Genomic DNA, 19,565 nt, shown 5'->3' on the forward strand with positions numbered 1-19,565 from the left:
ATTATTATTACAGCTTCTTGGTTTTGTTCAATATTTAACAGCTGCCAGAGAATTCATAAACTGAAATCTGCATCTTTTATATACTTAGTGCTCTGGATTTGAACCACATAGGAACTCAGATTAAGCACCAAATGAAGTACCAACTTTTTGACAAAGCCGGTACATCTCCCATTTGAATTGTTGATATTAAAAGAGGGTTGCAAAGCTGATGAGCTGAAGGACCCTTCACTGGATCAGCCTTTCAAAACTGCCTTGTTTTTATCTTAAAATTTAACAGCAATTCTCTGCTGTTAATTTTCTCACTGGATTGAAAAAAAACCCTCAGGAACTCTTCATCTTGGTGCTGTGTAAAAAGAAGACACTAGGGACAGGGACATGATTTATGATGGTATTTAAATATGGTCTGGAAAGCACCATGGCATTTTAAGCAAGGAAACCAGGACCAACGGGAACAGCAGCCTAATTCACCCCATCTGTGTTGGGGTCAGACCCAGCATTCCTTGGCTCACCGGGAAAGTGTCCCAGGCTGGCCATTGCCCGAGAAGACAAGTTAAACCCAGTGCCACTGAAGGCTAACTATGAGACTTGAGTGTTAGTTCAAAAAAAGAAAGAGTGATTGGAACAATTCTGTGTGCCTTAGTTAATATGACAAAGGTGGCGTAAAGTTAACTACGATGGGAGAAGGTGCATTAATAAGGAAATATATCCAATCTGACATCCAGAGATTATTTCATGCCATACTTTTATTTCACAAGATTCAGTTCCATTGTGGTAAACCAGCTTTTTAAAACCATGCCCAGACATCCACTGGGCCCTGCCATGGCTGAGGACTCACATAAGTGCCAAAGCCTGCTCCTGGCCGCTGCCACCGCCTCCTCCTCCTCCGCGCAGCAGAGGGTCACCGCACAGCATCAGCCGAACCCTCAGCCGCTCAGACCGGGGGGTCTGAGTAGACTAATAAAGTGGATTTGCATCTCACAGTTACTTTAGAAAGTTGCAAGATATATTTTTGCCTAAGGACAATAAAGGTTTTTTTTACACTTATCAAATAGCTCTAATACTCTTAGACAAACCTTTATATAATTCATGACCAAGTCTAAAGTACTACATAATACTGATTCAACGATAAAGTAACTTAAAATCTTTTCATGTGATTTCAAGAAACCTACTGTTCATGTTCCTGTCTGATTAAGCTCTATAAATCAAACTCTGCAATCTCTCCCAAAAACCAATGGTTATCAGTACTGATTTCCAGAGGAGTTTTGACCACGCAAGGATTGCAGGAACTGGTTGCGCTAGAATTGCAGTTGGACAATGAGTTTCATTACATAATTTGAATAGGCTAATTACAAACCTGACATCTGTGATGTGAAATCCCCTATCCATGCTGGTCCTGCATTTGGACGATGGTTTCTCTTAGCTATCACCCACCTGTGCAAAGGACATGCTGCATCTTGGGGCTGCTAGATAAAACTAATCCACATACTGCAAATATAAATATTTTTGTTAAAAGATCACAAAACCTAGCAACTAACCAAACGATGCTAAACTGATGCTCATTTCTGCTCCCTCAGGCAGAGGGAAAGGCATGTTTCTCAGTACCATCTTTGCCCTTTAAACCTATAGCAGGATCTCAAAAACATCTGGATACAGAAGAAAGCCTGTAAAGACACTGTCGTCCTCAGCGCTGACATAGACCCCGTTCCAGTCCCGCGCCACCTCCAGCCACACCTGGTCGCCCGCACTCAGCTTCAGGACGGTCAGAAAGGATGCCTGGTCGATCTCCTGGCCATAGAGCGTCTCACGGGCTTTGGCCACCTTCCTGCTGCGGGCGACGAGGCTGACGCGGGCTGGGCGCCCTCTCACCGTCAGGTGGTAGGCGAAGACGTACGCCCCAGGCACGCTGCAGTTGAATTTCCCCGTGGAAGGGTTGTAATCTTCCTGGTCATTGTACAAGATCTTATCAAATCTAATGGGGACGTTGGGTGGAGGGAAGGGCTTGGACAGGCCAGCGCTGAATGCTGATCGCAGGAGCTTTGCAGTGTCCCCTCGGGCACCCTTTGCCCCACGGGAGCCTTTCTTTCCCGGGGCCCCTCGGCCCCCCTTGCTGCCGGCAATCCCCTTGGGCCCAGAAGGTCCCATCACACCAGCGGGTCCCAGGTCCCCTTTTTCACCCTTAGTGCCTTGCTCGCCCTTTTCTCCCTGTTTCCCATCCACTCCCTGAACACCCTCAACCCCCATCTCCCCCTTGCTCCCTTTTTCTCCCTTTGCCCCCCCTTCCCCTCTTTCTCCTTTCGCACCTTTTCCCCCTGGCTCCCCACAGTACCCCTTCTGCCCTGTGTCTCCCTTTTCCCCTTTGTCCCCCTGTTCTCCATCCACTCCCGGGTCTCCAGCATCCCCCCTATCTCCCTTGTCTCCTTTGGTCCCATTCTCACAAGTGTCCCCTTTGGACCCCTTTTGTCCCTTCAGTCCAGGGAAGCCGTAGTTGCCCTTATTGCCTTTTACTCCAGCTTCACCTAAGAAAGAGTGGGGGCAAAGAGGGGGGGAAAAAAATAATTAAATCCATTAGTATTGGATTGCTTTGGAGACAGAGGGGCATCACCGACAGCAAAGGCAAAGGTCAACGCTATATTCCTGGGTCTCCCAGCCCGTGTTACGTACCTTGCAGCCCAGGTTTGCCTGGATAACCGGGGTTTCCACTTACTCCTCGCTCGCCTTGCTCCCCTTTGCCTCCTAGGACATTTCACCATTAATATACTGTTGGTGTGTTGTGTCTGCAGCACAGCAATCATTACATAGAAGATGACTGGTACCATTTTGCATCTCCCCCTCACTTCATTAAATAAACCAAACATGAGCAATGTGTGTTGTCAAGAAATGCTTTCAGAAACCTTGGCTGAATCTCACAGCTCCAAGCACCATCACACAGACAACCGCATCGACTCAGATGTTTAATCAGCGCCTCACTGGGAGGCAGTTGCTACTGTTTAATGGCGAGATGGAGAAGATGACAGCTCTGCCTTTCGCACTCCACAGTTGCCAAAAGCCTTGTTCAAGAAAGCCTAAAAGACTGTGCTAGCTGAACTGCGCAGCACGGCGCTGCTGGTAACCCCATTAACAGCTTTGCTGTGTGTTTCTCCATAACCAAAGGCAGCCGCAGGATCCTACCAGCAGCGAGTGGCAGCAGGACAGAGCTGCTCCGAGCCTGAAAGGAAGGGCAGGGTTTCCTTTTGGTTACTACTGATGGATAGTAATTGCTCTCCATCTTAGCTGAAATAATTCTGCCTGAGATACCTACACTGAAATGCAGTATCTATACCTGCGTGTAGCTTCCACAGTGGTTTTTTCCTACTTGTGTCCCTTATCCAAAGCAAATTCAAACTCCCATTAAAATCCCATTTTGAACACCCATGCAGAACAAGGAGTTTCGAGTGAGATCTTTATGAGCAGCTATTCCTATACTGCCTGCGCATACGCTACCACTGAGTTATTGTCCCTGCACTAACGCCAGCTAAAACTCCTGAGGTGTCAATCTGTATCAGTATACTCCATTTCCTTTTAAAAATATGTTTTCATATAATTTTGTCATATTTGATGAGGACAACAACATCTGTTTTCGAAATGAGCGCTTAGTCTGCTTTACCTCTTTCTCCTTTAGAACCTTTTGGACCTTGAGGACCTGGGGCTCCCTGCAGACCTTGCAGACCAGCATCTCCCTTTTCCCCCTTGGGACCTGTAACATAATCACATCAACAGTATTATCTTAGTAACTCAAAGGTTTACCTTTATAAAGAAAAATTGCAGTAACACCTAAGCAGCCTTGAGGAGTGCGTGTAAGGCAAACTCCGTTTCCACCACCCTGGCAAGAGCTGGCCATTTTCTTTGACATTATACAACCAATGCAAAGAAAGCGTGAGACAGACGGGTTTGGCCCGAGCCCCGCTCCCCAACACCTTGCAAACACTGCAGCCGAGACCTTACAGCGGGGCGAAAGGTGCGGGGTGGCCCGGGCAATGCCGCACTGCTCGTGCTGAAATTAGTGGGGTGCATGCTCACGGGTCCCCTGGTCAGGCACGCAGCTCCCCAGCCTCTTCCTTTCAGCTACTGTAATCCCCAAACCTTACAGTTTTGCATTTCACTCTTGGCTGTAGGTAGACTTTTTAAAACCAACTTTCAGCTGCCTCAGAGTCACAGGAGCTCAGACATTCATAAAACATCAGAAGTAATCTGTGTTTAATATTTGAGTGCATCTAAGGAGCTCCCATAGCTTCATAATTGCCCCTCTCCCTAAAAAGAATTAAGTCTGCAAATATAAAAGTGGAACCTGGCAGACAGCTCCACGCTGCATAAAGGATAGGTTGAAAGGCAAGCAAGCTGGCTTCAATCTTTTTTTTATATACTTTTTCATCCACTTGGGAATCTAAAGACTCCAAGTGCATGTCTGGGAGCAGGCTGTGGCAGCTTCAGTCATCACAACACACCCATTTGACACAAGGGCTTTTCCATCAACACTCAGGAGACGTATGAATGCAAACTCCCTCTGCAGCCACTATAATTTCCATTAGCCAATCCCTCCCGAGCTATGGGAAGTGAAAATCCCTCGAGTACATTGTATTGAAAGAAAATTATTTCATGATTTTACCACCTTTCCTCAGATGAATAGTTTCTGTCTCCAGTATTAGTGCTATTGAAGTGAACATTTGCAGACTAATGCACTATTCGTTATAGCAGTAGTAGAATTACTTGCTCTATAGAGATGTATTTTAGCAGTAGAAAAAAAAAGACAAAGTATCTTATAAAATATTTAGGTGCTCTATACAGAGCTGTGTCTTGTGAGAGCAAGTATTTAATTTAAAATTTGAACCCAAAATTCTTTTTGTATTTAGCTTTCTCTTCTCCAGGGGGGGGTGGAAATCCAAGAAAAAGAGGGGTTTATCATAAACCTTCAGCAAAGATACAAAACTGTTTGCAGGTAGTTTTGAGGGCCACAAAACCATGGTTGAAGTGAATGTGAAATTAAATCTGTGACTCCCAGGGGATCAGACACAAGGGACAGAGAATCAAAGAGTGCAGCCGGCAGCAACGCGGTATGGGGCCAGCTCTGCATGCGCTCCCACACCAGTGCGGTCCCCAAACCCCCTTTTGGGGGGCTTTCCCACTCATATTGGCATTGTATAACATCTGGGATGTAGTTAGCATGCACTTTTTTTGCTCTGGCTTTACGTGAGGAATAGTCACATTTGGCGTTTGCCGCACAAGTCTTGCCAACTCATTTCTTGAAGGAAAAGCAGGAGATTCTTTGATAAATTCTTTGGTTTATGTGCTTTAGCTGAGAGTGGGGAGGCAGGTACCACCATACCTGGGGGTCCCTGCTCTCCTGGCTTCCCCCGGGGCCCCGCGACAGGTGGGCAGCAGTCACAGCAGTTGAAGAAGAAATCGGCTGCATCGAGTGTGTAGTTCTCAAAGGGGAAGAGCGTGGTGGCCCCTCGGGCCATGGGGCTCAGGGTGGGTAAGTCGGCTCTGCCCGCTGCTGCTGGGAATGAGCTTTTCCCCACGACAGGGGTGAGGGGCGGGTGGGAGGCACCATTGCCCACCAGCTGTAAGGGCTTCGGCTTCGTGTACTTCACAGCTGGGGTCACCTTCACTCCCGCATGCACAGCAGTAACAACCAGCATCACAAACGCCGAGACGGAGCCCGGTGAGCTCCTCATGTTGGCAGCTGTAGGAAGAGATGAACACAATAACAAATTGCTGCACAACACCCTTCCCATTTGCATGTTCCCACAAAGCCAGAAGACCTGCACGAGTAGTGTCAGGCACATGGGGGCATCTGCCTAGAGGAGTACATTACAAAGCCTCACTTTTTATGGGGAAAGTAAAGCAAACTTAGCAAAACCTCCTGCCTGCTCACCCCAGCTGACCATCACCCTACAGAGCACTTGCTGTCCAGCTGCTCCTGTTAGCTGTGGTTGGAAGTGCTGCCACAGCTACCAACAGCAGTTCAAGGGACTGACTGCGAGTTACACTGGGACACATGATGCCTCTCTTCTGAGTGTATGATTAGGATTAATTCAATAATGATTTCAGAGTCCAACACAACTGCACATCACAAAAAGCATTGCTCTAAAAGAATAAATGGAAACAAAATGAAATATCAAGTATTCCAAAATTTTTAAGTCAATTTTTTCCTTGTTACTGGCTGATTTTCTGGACTTGCATATTCTTCTAGTGTAAACTTTCAGATTTGTTCTTTTTATTTTTAAAGTGTTGATTTAGCTGAACCAGGAAGAAAGAACAAAGCAAGAAGCACACATGTTTTGCTATAGGACAGATGATGCCTCTCAGATGACTTGTCATATAAAGCATCTTTGTTTCTTTTTTAAACCAGTGTACTGACCTGTAAACACAAACGGAACAGACTCCCTTTCTTGCTGAACCTGTAATCTAACCTTCCTTAGCAGCTAAGGCCCTTCATTACAGGAAAAAAGTCACCAGGAGAGATGCTGACTACCCTTGCCACCCAGAGGGCAAAAGGAGATCCAACTCAAAGTCAGGTATTTGGGAGCTAGTTTATAACATCTCTATCTTTAAGAATTCAGTTTTAGAGGAAAGGGTCAATATTTTTTCCTTTTTCACAAAAAACCCAATCATTTAATGGAAAATGGATTATCCACACAAAATCCTCAGGGATCACTGTTGCCATTGCTGTCATTCAACCCCTTCTTCACCCCATCAGCTCCAGTAAAGGATAAATTATCCCTTCTCCATGCATGTGTCAGGCCAGGACAGGATGCCAGGCACTGATTTTTGTCATAGGCGCACATTTGGTCAACCATACCATGAAGCGTGTAACTCCGGGGCGGTTGGCGCGGGAGGGCAGGGCTCAGCACAGGCAGGCAGAGAGCAGCCAGACCTCACAGCCGGCAGCAGGGACGCAGCCGCAGTCGCAGAGAAGGAGGGTCATCTGCCACCTAGGAAGAGAGAAAAAAGCACCAAATTCTCCTTTTGAAGAATATACTCATGCAGGAGTGTTTTGCCACGGCTGGAGGTAACTAAATAAACCCCTAACTTCCACACACCTAAAGCCGGCAGCAGAAAGAAGCTGCAACTTTAGAGACTCAGTAACTTTATGGGGCGATGGTAAATCAGTTTTCAAATCAAAACCTTTTCTATGTTTTACCGTCACAAACCACTTCTGCAACAAGCTCTAAAACCAGACAGTCTCCAATCACGTAACCAGATTGATGGATTGCTGTCAAATACTGGAAAAACATAATTAATAAAAAAATTACACCTTATGCGTCTGTTTAGAAAATAAATTGCTCAGAGCAGGGAATCTTTAAACAGAATATCATTATAATGGACAGGACTGTTCCTAAAATAATTATTCCTAAATATATAAATGATTTTTAATAAAGCTGAAATTTGGGATTTTTCCTTACATTAGCTTACTACCACTGATTCTAAAATCATTCATTTGAATCTCCCTGCTAGGAAAAATTATGATTCGCAGTGGACACAAAATATGAAGAATTAAACTTCGTTGCAGTGACATCTTGTTCAATACACTTGTATTTAATTGGATCCAAATATCTATTCATTGTTAGCATGTGTCCCGTAATTGCATTGTGATAATATATTTGCACTTTTGTTTGGTCCCTAAAATTATAGTATTTAGATATTCCAGTTCCCAACATGTATTTAACCCCAGTCTCCCAGATTTAAATATCAGGAAAATGATTGTATTTTCTATTATTCAATTATTTCAAGAGGAAAAACAGTAGTCCTCATGCAGCTATATATTCATTACAGACAGTAAAACTTATTGAGACAAATTATATTGCCACTGCATCTTAAATTCTATGACTTCATTGCAAATATCCTGCTTGAAGGCTAAACAACCAGTGCATGCTACCTCCTACCTTATAAACGGTCCTGCTCCCAGGACGATCACCCCTCAATGGCACTTTGAAAAAGGCAATCTTATTTTCGGACAATCAGTTTTATTTGTGTAACAGCTGCTCCCATGGCCAATGAGAGCCTGCATGGTGCAGGGAGAAGGGGGGATTGGCAAAGTCCCCTGAAAGGAGCAAGGTGACCTTGAAATCCGAGGAAATTCAAACACTTTCCCCAGGCTGGGATGCTGCTCTTCACATGGGACTTTTTGGGCTCTTCCCCCAACACCATTTTTCAGGGCTTTAGGGACACTCCTCTTTCAACACACAGCATCAGGTTTTGGTACCATCAGACTCAGCATGAATTTGCCCATTTGCGTCAGCAGGGTCCAGGTTTCTCTCCCGGTATTTAGTGCAATATGGCATCGTGGTCCCCTCCTTGTGGTGGGAGTTCAGAAAGAGTGAAGGAGAAATGACAGAAATAGCTGTATGGCGTCATGAGTGCACGTGTGCATGTGCCTGCATGGAAATGCACCAAAAAGAGGAATTCAGCCTCAAATCTGGGCTGTCCCAGGTAAATGCAGAGATGGAACAAGCAAACATTTTCTTCTCTCTCCATCTCCAGCGCAGATCATGGTACCTGCGGGCGGCTGTGCTGCACAGTGCGGTGGCAGAACACAGCCCTGCTGGGAAAAGGAACAAATCCATCCGAGGAGGGTTGCTACAACGTTGTTCTTATTGGAACCGATAGCCCCTCTGGATTTCACAGGCTAATTGATTTTCCTCACTCTTTCCCAGCAATCATAGCACTCATTTCCTTCCCCAGTGGCCTTAAAATGGGCCAGTTTTTATTCTTGGATTTCCCAACCCAGTTCAGAGTGCAGTGCAAAACACAGGAACGTAAAGGTTCCCTTTCATCGCCTTGTCTTGGTGAAATATGAGCAAGGAAACCACCTCATTCAGTCAGTCTGAATTTACTACATACCAGTACACTCAAAGCTCAGCTGCCAGACAATAAAGGCTGCTTGTTTCAGGTGGGCTTGAGAAAACAATCAATTGTCCTTTAATGTAAGTGGAGAGAATCATAATCCTCCGTGATTTATGTGTGACCACCCTTTCCTGCACAATAGTCTACAGCTTTCAGCAATAAAAAGTTGATTAAGGAGAGTCTATTACTAAGAATACGAGGCCAGATTGATTCACCAGCTTCTCAGGCTATTCCAAAGAAATCAGTTAGGAGTTTTGCAGTGAGATACTCTAACCTAACTCTAAGTGTAGGACATGGGCTTGTCACATCTCCTGCAATGGAACCTGCACCAGCACTCAGTGATGCTCATTCATACAGCTGAAAACAGAGCTGGGTCCTGAATTCAAACAGTTTTTTATAAAAACACTAATAATCATTTTCAATACTGTAATTGGACTCATTGTTTTAAACTGAAGTTAAAAATACTTGTCTTCAGCAGTTGTAATTCTGACAAGATCATGGACGCATAAATTGCAGATAAAAGGTAATCAAACCAATTATAATTAAAACCTTATTTTGATCAAGACTTTTCATTAGCCACAAAAGTTACTGAACAGAAGATTAAGCATTTTTAACAAAGATTACTGCATTTTGCAGTGTTGCCTCCACACTCACTGAAGCTGCTACTCCATATATTTCAATTTAATGCTATATTTGCTGCACACTAAAGCTAAAGCAAGAAACACGCTTTAATCCTAGGTTAGTTTATTTTCCTGAATAGCATGAATAATAGTAGTCTAGGATAGTATTATTAGATTATGTGACAATTGCAGCTTTTTAAATTATACAGTGCTTACCGAGTTACTGAAGCAGTCTGGAAAACTCATGGGCTGAGATTATAAATTAAGATTTAGCACTAGATTAGATTAATCACTTTGTTTATTCAGAGGATCTGGATCTCCATTTTACTGATATAAATGATGCATGTGGGCTGTTAAAATTCCTTAAAAGTATGTTTGAAACACACTCCTAGCCTTGCATATTTGTAGATAACTGGTCTTGATTTGCAAAGTTCAGTGTCCTGGTTTTAGCTGGGACAGCGTTAATTTTCTGCCCAGCAGCCGGTACGGGCTGTGGTTTGGGTGCAGGGTGAGAATCCTGTTGATGACACACCGATGGGTTAGCTGGGGCTGAGCCGGGCTCACTCGAAGCCAAGGGCTTCCCAGTTTCCCCAGCACGAGGAGCTGGGAGGGGACACAGCCGGGACAGCTGACCCCAGCTAGCCCAGGGGCTGTTCCATACCATAGGGCGTCACGCTCGGTATATAAGCGGGGGGAGGTGGCCGGGAGGGGCCGATCGCTGCTGGGGGCTGGCTGGGCATCGCTCAGCGGGGGGAGCAGCTGGTGGTGCATCGCTGGTCGGTCTTGGGTTTTATTCCTCTCTCTCAACCCCCTTTTCATTACAATTGTTGTTGTCAATATTTAACTTTATTTCAATTATTAAATTGTTCTTATCTCAACCCACAAGTTCTACCTTTTTCCCAATTCTCCTCCTCATCCCTCCAGGGAGTGGGGAGTGAGTGAGCAGCTACGCAGTACTTAGCTGCTGGCTGGGGTTAAACCATGACATTAAGTTAAAAATAGCTGTGTCCATGCTACTGATTTCTACCAGCACGTCCACCAGCCATGGCCAGGAAGGGCTGTGATCTTCTGCTAACTGCTGGGTCACTAAAACCTCATCCTGGGGCTTGGCAAAAGCAAACATGAAATCCAATGCATCCTGGAGGAAGCTTTAACCAGCATAAAGCAATTCCCCAAGGAAGCAGCATCCTTGCAACCCCAATGTCAGCTCCCCATCACGATCAGAGATGGGGGGGAACAGAAGGACCTCACCAGAGACCCTCACCTCTCCTGTCCTCTGCAGCCTGTTGCTCCTGGGACACAATGGCGTCCTGAACCTGGATGCCACAGAAACCTTGTCCTTATGGGATCTTCTCCTTGGCTGCCACTGAAACACAGAGGGACACAGCAAACTGTGTAAATGTATTTTTTATTAAATTAATGGAGTATTTCTTAAACAAGATCAGCAACAGAGATTCAAAAAGCACTTCTCAAAGGGTTCCACTTCCAATTATTTGCAAATGAAAATAGAAAATTTAGACCTGCAGGTGCAAGGTAGACTGATAAATTAAAAAAATCTGGTTTGGAAATACAATAAAGGAGGAAACAGTGAAAACCAAAGCAGCAGAGAAAATAGGCTAGGTTTGTGATAATAAGTAATTTAAAATCTTAATGCTCAACTATCAAGAAGGAAAACTGGAAAAGAGAATATTCACATAGAATAGGAAGTGGGTAAAAATGGAATTAAATTATATTTGAGCTGAATAAAAAGTGTTAAAAGGAAATTAACATTTCTGTGTGAAAAAAATAGTTAGCACTTCTCACAAGATTTCCCACAACAATTTAGCAGGCTTCCTAGAAAAGGCCCTTCCCCCCGCCCCGTAATTTTATTTTCTGAAACACTGAAATGTGTTTTGGTTTCCTTTATTCATTATCACAAAGCAACTGAGCTAAACAGAAAACAGACTGAAATGAAAATTTTCTGCAATGTTGTTAATTAGGGGAGGGAATATTTCCATAGCAGACAGTAAAACAGATAAGTTTATCAAGTCAAGATACAACTTTTTTCCCCCTCTCTCATGTACTCAATATGCTGTACCCTCCTAAATGTCGCTTAGAGGCAGCACTAAATGGTCAGCAGGAATTCACCCTTGCTGGGTGAAAGAAAAATGGAAGGCTGCATTATTTTTTTTTTTAAGACCTGCTGGAAAAGCTATGGTTTAATTTTCTCCCCCATTTTCCTTCTGTCCCTTCTCTTCTTTTCAAGCTGGAAATCCAGCCAGCCCATGTTTTCCAGGCTGACCTCTTTCCCCAGGGACATCAGGGTGCCCTTTGGGCACCAGCACTCCTTGAACACCAGGTGACCCCATGTGTCTCTGCCAGCCCTTCCCACCCCCTTGTCCTTTGTCTTCCTTGGACCTCTTTTCTCCCCACTTACCTCCCAGTTCCATGTCATCCTGGGACCCAGTTGCCCTTTGTAGCCTGCAGTTCCTGGAGGTCTTCCAGGACCAGTTTGTCCCCTCCAGGAAGGAAGTCCTACTTCACCACTGAGCTCCTGATACCTCTTTTCTCCTGGTCCTCACTGTCCAGGTCCTCCTGGGGGTCCTTGTATTCCTCTCTTCCCAATGTATCCTGGTTTACCCAGAAAAGGGAAGAAATCGTTAACTTCCCTTTACTGAGAGCAACCTGTCAGAATAGACAGAATACAGCTCTGTAGGAAAGCCTTCACTGGTCATCAGATTACATTTTCACCCAAATAATGTCAATTTTTTGCTATGCAACATACAACTACTGAGAACTAAGCTCTAAGCGTAAAAACACCACAATAAAGCAAGGAATATCTTACAAGATCAAAATCTTTTTCCATCTGGGGATACTTCTCTTCAGATGCCACGGAGAACTTCCCGCTCCAGGGACACTGCAGCCGTCCTGGAAACCAGGAGGTCATGTGTGGTCTGTCCATGTGCAGAGCACTTGGGATGGTAGTTTGCATTTTTCTGCAAAAGAATTATGAACTAAATGCTTGAGAGAAATAAAACATAAAACTAATAACAACAAATTTTCTTTGGATTTTGCCTTTACAGTTGTTCTGTTTTCAGCTCAAAATTTGGGGGGGGGCTTTCATTCATGACAAAAACTTTAAATACTGTGTCATGTAAAAATTAAACAAGTCATTGATGTAGAAAATGGAGCTACTGCTCATGTAGGATTTCTAAATGATTGACTTCAGAAAAATACTGCCATAGGGATTTTCATTAGATGCAAAGGAATAAAATAATATCCCTGTAAAATCAGTATAATTGCATTTAGAGTTATTAAGATTCAGATATCAAGGGGAAAATGAGATCAGACTGCAGCAGTCTATGCCAGTATATCCCACAAACCCTACGCCATATGTTGTTTTAAATTTCCTAGGTCTGCAGGATGGCAGGGCAGTTACACCTAAATAGAGATTTATTGCATTTTAAAGTATAATGGCTAGAAGGATCCAAAAGCTACCGTTTCACATAAATAAGCATTTGGGGAGTTATTTAAGGACTATAAGAACTTCATGATACCTATTACATTCTATTGAGTCAATCACCCTAAGAGTCCCTAAATGCATATTTAAAACACCAGTAACATGTACTTATTTATGTGAGAGACCAGAATTACAGCACACAAGTTCTAGCTTGTCGGGCTGAAAACCTACACTGGTGCTGATTTTTGAAGCCCTTTTAGGAGTGTGAAACGGCCCTGCAAACAAATGCGCTGCCCCATGTGCCGCACCACCCACCGCAGCGGGAGCAGAGTGCGGCACCACTCCAAGCCCTGCTCCGGGGCACGGATCTCCTTTGTCAGGATCTACAGGTGCCTCTGGTCTTGACTGAGAAACACATCCATTGTGCTCCTTGGAAACTCTAGACGGCCAAAGGTAAAAAGTGATAAAATTACCTGGCTCCCCTTTTTCACCCTGGTCTCCCTTTGTGTGCTGGGCTCGGGGATGTCACAGAAACCCTGCTTTTCTGGTGTACTGTTGTTTTCCTTCAGTGTGCTTAAGAAACACAATAGTCCTCAATAGCGGTGCCTTTGCTAATAGCAAGTGGTGGGATAGTTTCCCTCCTCTCCTCGTCTCCAGTACCGTCTTTCATGGAAGACGATATTTGCTGGGGTGGGTCTGAAATGCCAGGCTGGCTGGTGACAGCAGCTAGTCCCTTTGGGGTGAGGGTTCTCAGCCCCTCCACCAGCTGCATGCTGCAGCTGAGGATGCCAAAGCAGCCCAGGAGCCCCCCCAGAAGCCACCCTCTGGGACCACTTCTGTGGCATGTGTCCCCAGCCGGGGACAGCAGGGACAGCAGGTGGCCATGGCAGGTCCCTGGTTCTTGGTCCCTGTCCCCTGCTGTTCCTGGTATCAACGGGAAGCAGCTGAATGCACCACCAGCAAGCGCTTTCCCAGCAAAATGATAACTTCTACAAGAAGCAGAGAAGCAATATGCAAGTGCAAGTATCTCACCTGAAGAATATCTACCAAAGCAGAAGCTTCCTTCCCATCCACAAGTACAGAGATTGTTGTATGCAGAGGACTGGATCCAAAAATAAAGAAGAAAAACTGCATATATTGCACAGTCCTGAAAGAAGCACAAAAAGATCTCCACTGTCACTATTTGCAAGACACAGAGAGCAACAGCTGTCTTATTGCAGCTTCCTGGAAATTATATTTTCTTGTTGAAAACTCTTTTTTCATGTTTAATATATGAAACCCATGAGACAGACCCAGTACCTACTGCCTATGAGGTAATGTGCTGCCTTCACGTTCCTTCATGAGCAAATTCTGCAGCTTAAAGTGGCCACTCAACACTTCATGATGTATATCCCCGTTTTTAATTATTCTGAGATCAAAATAATCCCAAAGGAGGTACATCATGCCTATGGCATATTACAAACCAGCAGTTTTATGTATCCAAATTTATAACTGATTATATTTAAATAGATACCTAAACGATTCAAAATATTTCTTTCTCTCAGGCTGTATATTTGTTTGTGAATAATCTGGGAGAAATCAGTGACCTCTATAAACAGTTGTAAGCTGTAATTTATCTATTTATCTTTAAAACTACTCACACTGTGGACTACAGAACTGTATTTTGGCTAATATCTTAGGAAAGAGATGAACTGTCAGAGTGATTTTATATGAACATCCAACTTTAACTGCATTTTCTGAACAATTTAAAGAGGTGACGGCCCTTTCTGCCTTCTGGTGGGTGCAAGTCGGAATCCAAAGTGCATTTATGTGCCAAAGTAAGAAGGAGAGAGGATCAGTGAGCTGGCAACAGCCCACCTGGAGAAAGATGCGCTGGAGTAGTCAAGAGGCTGTTTGGACCACCCTGAGCACAGAAGTTTCTGCATCTAAGCACTATAGTGTGTGGGGATATACATATATATATATATAAACATATATACACACACACACATGCACATATGTGTAAAAGGGAGTATTTCTAGGAGATTTTCCTGTTGCATATGGTTGAACTCAAAGAATGAAGAGTGCACCATAAAGTTTTAGATTGTCTCTAATTTTTTGTATGCTTGGTTGTACTGCTTCACTTGCTTGTTGTCTCACTCATCCCACATATCTGCCTTCCCCACTTTTATGGGCACATCATGCCAAGGCCTCCTCCTGCAGTGCACACCCCTATACCACCCTCACTCCAATGCCAGACCTGGCAGATGCAGCACAGGCGTTAGTATTTGGGGCTCTTTCAGGAAATAGGCAGCTTCTCGCTTTTCCTTTGCAAAGACCCTACAGGCTATAAAGGCCAAACACTTATAGTTCAAAACTTGGTCAAAAATAGCGAACCAGTATTGTTTCAAAATTCATACTCTAATATTCAAAATTTTAAAAATTTTGTTTGTTTGTTTCTTTGTTTTTTTGTGTTTGGAGGGGTTTTTTGGTTTGTTAGCCTTTTATTTTACCAATAAGGAGAGATTTGGCCATACAGCTGCTGCTGTATTTGGATCAGGTGCAATTATTCTCATGTATGTAAAGTTCCCATAAAGTTCCACAGACAAATAAAATTGACTTGGCTAGCTGCCAAGTTTTAGGATTTTTTTTTTTTTTTTTTTTTTTTGCTATTACAACAGGCAACATTTACCGAAGGTGTATGCTGGGATCACTAACACAGCAGCAGCCTATTAACCAGCAAAGGCCAGGTGTTGTTTTCTAAGAACCTTCATGCCAGCACTGTGGATTAAGCCAAATATTATCAGTTTTCATCTAGTTATTTTGCAGAGGGTCTCTCTAGCTCCATAACCTGCCACATTCCCTTCTGAAAGAAAAAAAATAATTAAAATCAGGAGCTTATGCCCACAAACCTTCTTTCTAAAAAGGGAGATGTAGTATCAAGCAGCAAGTCAGGCAACAGTACTGCCAACCCTCATAGTTTTGCCATGAGACTTAGGATATTTAGTACTCTTAAACCTTAATCTCTTAAAACCCTGTGATTGCAGAAAACTGCAGATTTTATTTTAGAAAGTCAGTTCTGAGCCTTGTGTAAAAAAGGCTCAGATTCTAGAAGGCAAATGACAAAAATCCCAAATGTAGTTATATTTAAATTTTTCCAGTCTCATAACTTGAGAAGAAATTACTCACAGCTTGTAATATTTAAGGGACTTCAACCTGGTAGCTACAATTTTTGCACAAAGAGATAAGCCATGTTTCTGATTTCTGAGTTGGATTGTGCCCTTGCCAGTATTAAGATGTACACATATGAACAGCATCAACTAAAATACCAGGATGGTGGACTCAGTGACAGACTCAGCCTCTCCCTAGTCCTCAGCTACACTACCAGGCTTTTAATTATTGTAGGTTTTAAACAAAGTCTACGCTCAAGCTGCACCTGCCCAAGAGATGGCAATGTCTCACTGTCACACAGCCTGTCCAAGGCAAAGTGCTTTGCATTAGCAAAAGGTTTTGTCTTCAGCTTATTATTCCACCCTAAACACTGCAATCATTACCTATTTTAATACTGTGAAACCCAGTCAGCCTGAAACTACCCAAGTTAATAGCATCTTAAGAAACAAAGGGCTTCTAGATCTCCACAACAGCAAATTTTATTTAGCAGAGAATCTTGTCCTGCTCCTCTGTGGCACAACGTCAACACACAGTGATGCATACGCCTTTGCAGGCTCTTTTGCATCAGGAGGTGTTGCAACACCCCTTGGAAATAAGGAAATGGAAATATCCGTTTTCCTTTAACCCAAATTCTTCTTTGCTCTGGCAAATGTATGCTTTGTAATAAAGAAAAGTTACAGCACAGGTCACGGTGTTTTAAAGAATCATGTGCTGCAACCTTAAAATCATGACAGAAAGCAAGAAATCTGGGAACAAAACCATGTCTGTGTGCTGGACTCAAAATTCGTTGGGAGTTTATAGTGTTTACAAAATTAAAAAGCAACAGAGGAGAGGGAGAGAATTGTTTTTATACAAACGAGATTCAGGGGACTTTGGATCAACACTAAAGTCATGGGAAATATTTCCACTGATTTATTCGGAATAAATGCCTAATTACTCACGCAAGGTGAAAATTAACTATCCTAGAAGCACAACTCCCCGTGTAACAACTGGCGAAAGGCAGTGTGAGAAGAACATCGTGGTCTGGGGCTCGTTTCACACCTCAGCATGCTCAGAGATGAGCTGCAGAGGCAGCGAGGTGCACGTCGAGGTTGTTACACCCGTGGTCTCCTGTGCGGTGGCCGCCGTCACCAGTGTGGGGCTGGAAGAGCATCTGCTGGCTCCACCACAGCTCTGTTACAGGACTTCCATACATAGGAGTATCTCATGCTCTGTGGGGTTACACTCCCACCCACCAAAGTACCATCCATCTTTCTCCCACATATATTTATCCCAATTTTCCCTGAAGACCTCCTGAAAGGAACCACTGTGGAAACCTCGCCCCCTCCTCTGCACCTCACCCAGCAGCAGCAGAGGCAGCAAAAGAATAATACAGGGGAATATATAATAATAATAATAAATTATAAATATAAATAAACCAGAAGATACATAGTATTCTTTAGATCTTCTGCTTAGAGCAGGAGCAGAGTAACCTCCTTTCTGTCTCTCATGGCAGGCCTTGGAAAGGGAGAAAAAGCAAAATGTGCCTCAGCGGGAAGGATTTCTACAGCAGAAGCTGCTGTTTGCAAGGAGGCAACAGAGCCCGGTTTGGACTGCAAATGTAGTGACGAGCTTTGCCATATGCCAGAACTTGTGATGAAATGTAGCATATTTTTACAAGCAGAGCTGAAAGACAAAGGAGGAGGTTTCCACACTGGCAGGTGCAGCTGTAAATAAACAAGGATGAGGAGGCAGAAGGTGGGATGGAGAAGGATAACACAGGAAGTTTCAGAAAATGTGGAGGACAGCTGCTTCAGCCAGAGGCTTAGCACAAGAGGGCACTCAAAGTGCTCCCAACAGCCCTGCCAAGGATGGTTTTACATCCCGCACCATCCAAAAATGAAGCACAAACACCCCAGCCCAAAACCTTAATCATCCCCACAGACCCTGGATGTCACGCTCCACATCCTGAGCATCCTGCTCCATCCAGAACAAGCGCAGCAGGATACAACAAACATTTTCCTGGAATAACTTATCAACAGCTTCTAGACCAAAATGGAATTTTTGAACACTGAATAGATGTGATCAATAGATAAAACACAAAATATCAGGTACCTGTGAGACCTACATTTTTTCAAACTTGTTTCCATTGAGAGCAGTAATAAAGGCTGAATCTGTATGGTCAAAGTATACAGGTGGAAAAAAAAAAATAAAACCAACTCACCTATTGGTAGGAAGTGCTCATTATAAGAACATTTCCCATAGCAAACTGGTATCAGAATGAGTAGGATTAATCACAAGGCTGGCTGTACTCATGCAGCATTGTGAAAGAGCATGAGGAGATCAAACAGATAGTGGATGGAATTGCGTGTTTTTAAAATGAAGATGAAAGCCTTCTCCAGCAACTGGGTGCAACCCAGAGCAGCTGCCAAACTGGCTGGCACTGCTGTCCAATGGGCGATTCCTTCCAGACCACCACCAAACACAGCCGCCTTCTCTAAACTCCTAAGCCAACTTCATTACTCTCTAAAACGCTCAAGAAGCAGTTATAGCAACAAACCATGCATTCACTACCACAGTAGCTACTGATGAAGGTAGGTGATAGTGCAGGTCACCCAGCAGATAGGGAAAGAGGACTGGCTTGTATCTTGAAGGTATGAACATCCCTGGCTAAAGCTCACAGCAGCTTTGCCTATCAGAAATCAAGATCTTGTAGATGAGCCGCTCTTTGAAGAAGAAAGAAAGAAAGAATTCTGCAGTAACTAAACCTACTTGTGAATATTCATCCAAACCCATTCTGAACTGATTTTCGTTCGCCCTTCTTCCTGTTTTGTCTTTATGATTATTCAGAAAAATAAGCTTTGTAGCAAGTATGTCAATGAAACAATAAATTTTCCGGTAACACTTTTTTAGTCCACAAGCACCAATATTCACACCTGATATCTGAGTGAGGATGTGACTATGGACATGTTCAGATCTTCTAGAGGCCATCAACAAGATTACAATTACAGCAAGAGATCACACACTTGCTTATACAGACTATTAAACTGGCTGTAGCAATTTAATATTGTCAAGGGACACACCAAGAGCAGAATGATGTGAAGATCTGACTCATGCAAGACTGTAGAACACACCCAGCCCTTGTTGATTAATCCTTTACCTTCTAATTACTTGTTGTACCTGATCTCAGAATGCCACCCAGCCTCTCCTCTGGCAGAGTTACCCCAGCTGGAATTTACCCAGAACACCAGTTAGCTCTGATATTTATGAGGACAGGTGACAGGCTGCTTATAAATAATCACAAACTCGCTGTATGCTACATATAAGCAGTTTCCCATGCAACGTAATTTCTCACACCAGACAATGGATCTTACCCTGCACAAAATTCCAAAAGAAATTGCATCACAAGGCAGGATCTCATAACCGTCCTGCCAGCCAGCATCTGCCTGGTGCCCTGCACAGCCTCTCCCGCTTTACAGGCACCTTTGCACTAT

General features: G+C 43.8%; 1 protein-coding gene across 2 annotated transcripts; it reads right to left on the reverse strand.

The window, feature by feature from the left end:
* Positions 1 to 737: 737 nt before the first annotated feature.
* On the reverse strand, positions 738 to 14,055 carry OTOL1 (otolin 1). Of its 2 annotated transcripts, XM_027806708.2 has the most exons (9): positions 13,975 to 14,055; positions 12,328 to 12,478; positions 11,920 to 12,113; positions 10,768 to 10,869; positions 6,839 to 6,971; positions 5,360 to 5,719; positions 3,644 to 3,733; positions 2,662 to 2,733; positions 738 to 2,516 (listed from the first exon to the last, which is right to left on the reverse strand). In XM_027806708.2, exons 6-9 carry the CDS (start codon positions 5,709 to 5,711, stop codon positions 1,621 to 1,623), a joined length of 1,410 nt encoding a protein of 469 aa, XP_027662509.2. In that variant the 5' UTR covers positions 5,712 to 5,719; positions 6,839 to 6,971; positions 10,768 to 10,869; positions 11,920 to 12,113; positions 12,328 to 12,478; positions 13,975 to 14,055; the 3' UTR covers positions 738 to 1,620. The 2 variants fall into 2 exon arrangements, with proteins under 2 accessions (XP_027662509.2, XP_055580104.1); XM_055724129.1 differs by lacking the exons at positions 10,768 to 10,869; positions 11,920 to 12,113; positions 12,328 to 12,478; positions 13,975 to 14,055 and adding an exon at positions 7,923 to 8,026.
* Positions 14,056 to 19,565: the final 5,510 nt, after the last annotated feature.

The sequence above is a fragment of the Falco cherrug genome, chromosome 11, assembly GCF_023634085.1.
Source record: "Falco cherrug isolate bFalChe1 chromosome 11, bFalChe1.pri, whole genome shotgun sequence".
In the NCBI taxonomy this organism is placed as follows: domain Eukaryota; kingdom Metazoa; phylum Chordata; class Aves; order Falconiformes; family Falconidae; genus Falco; species Falco cherrug.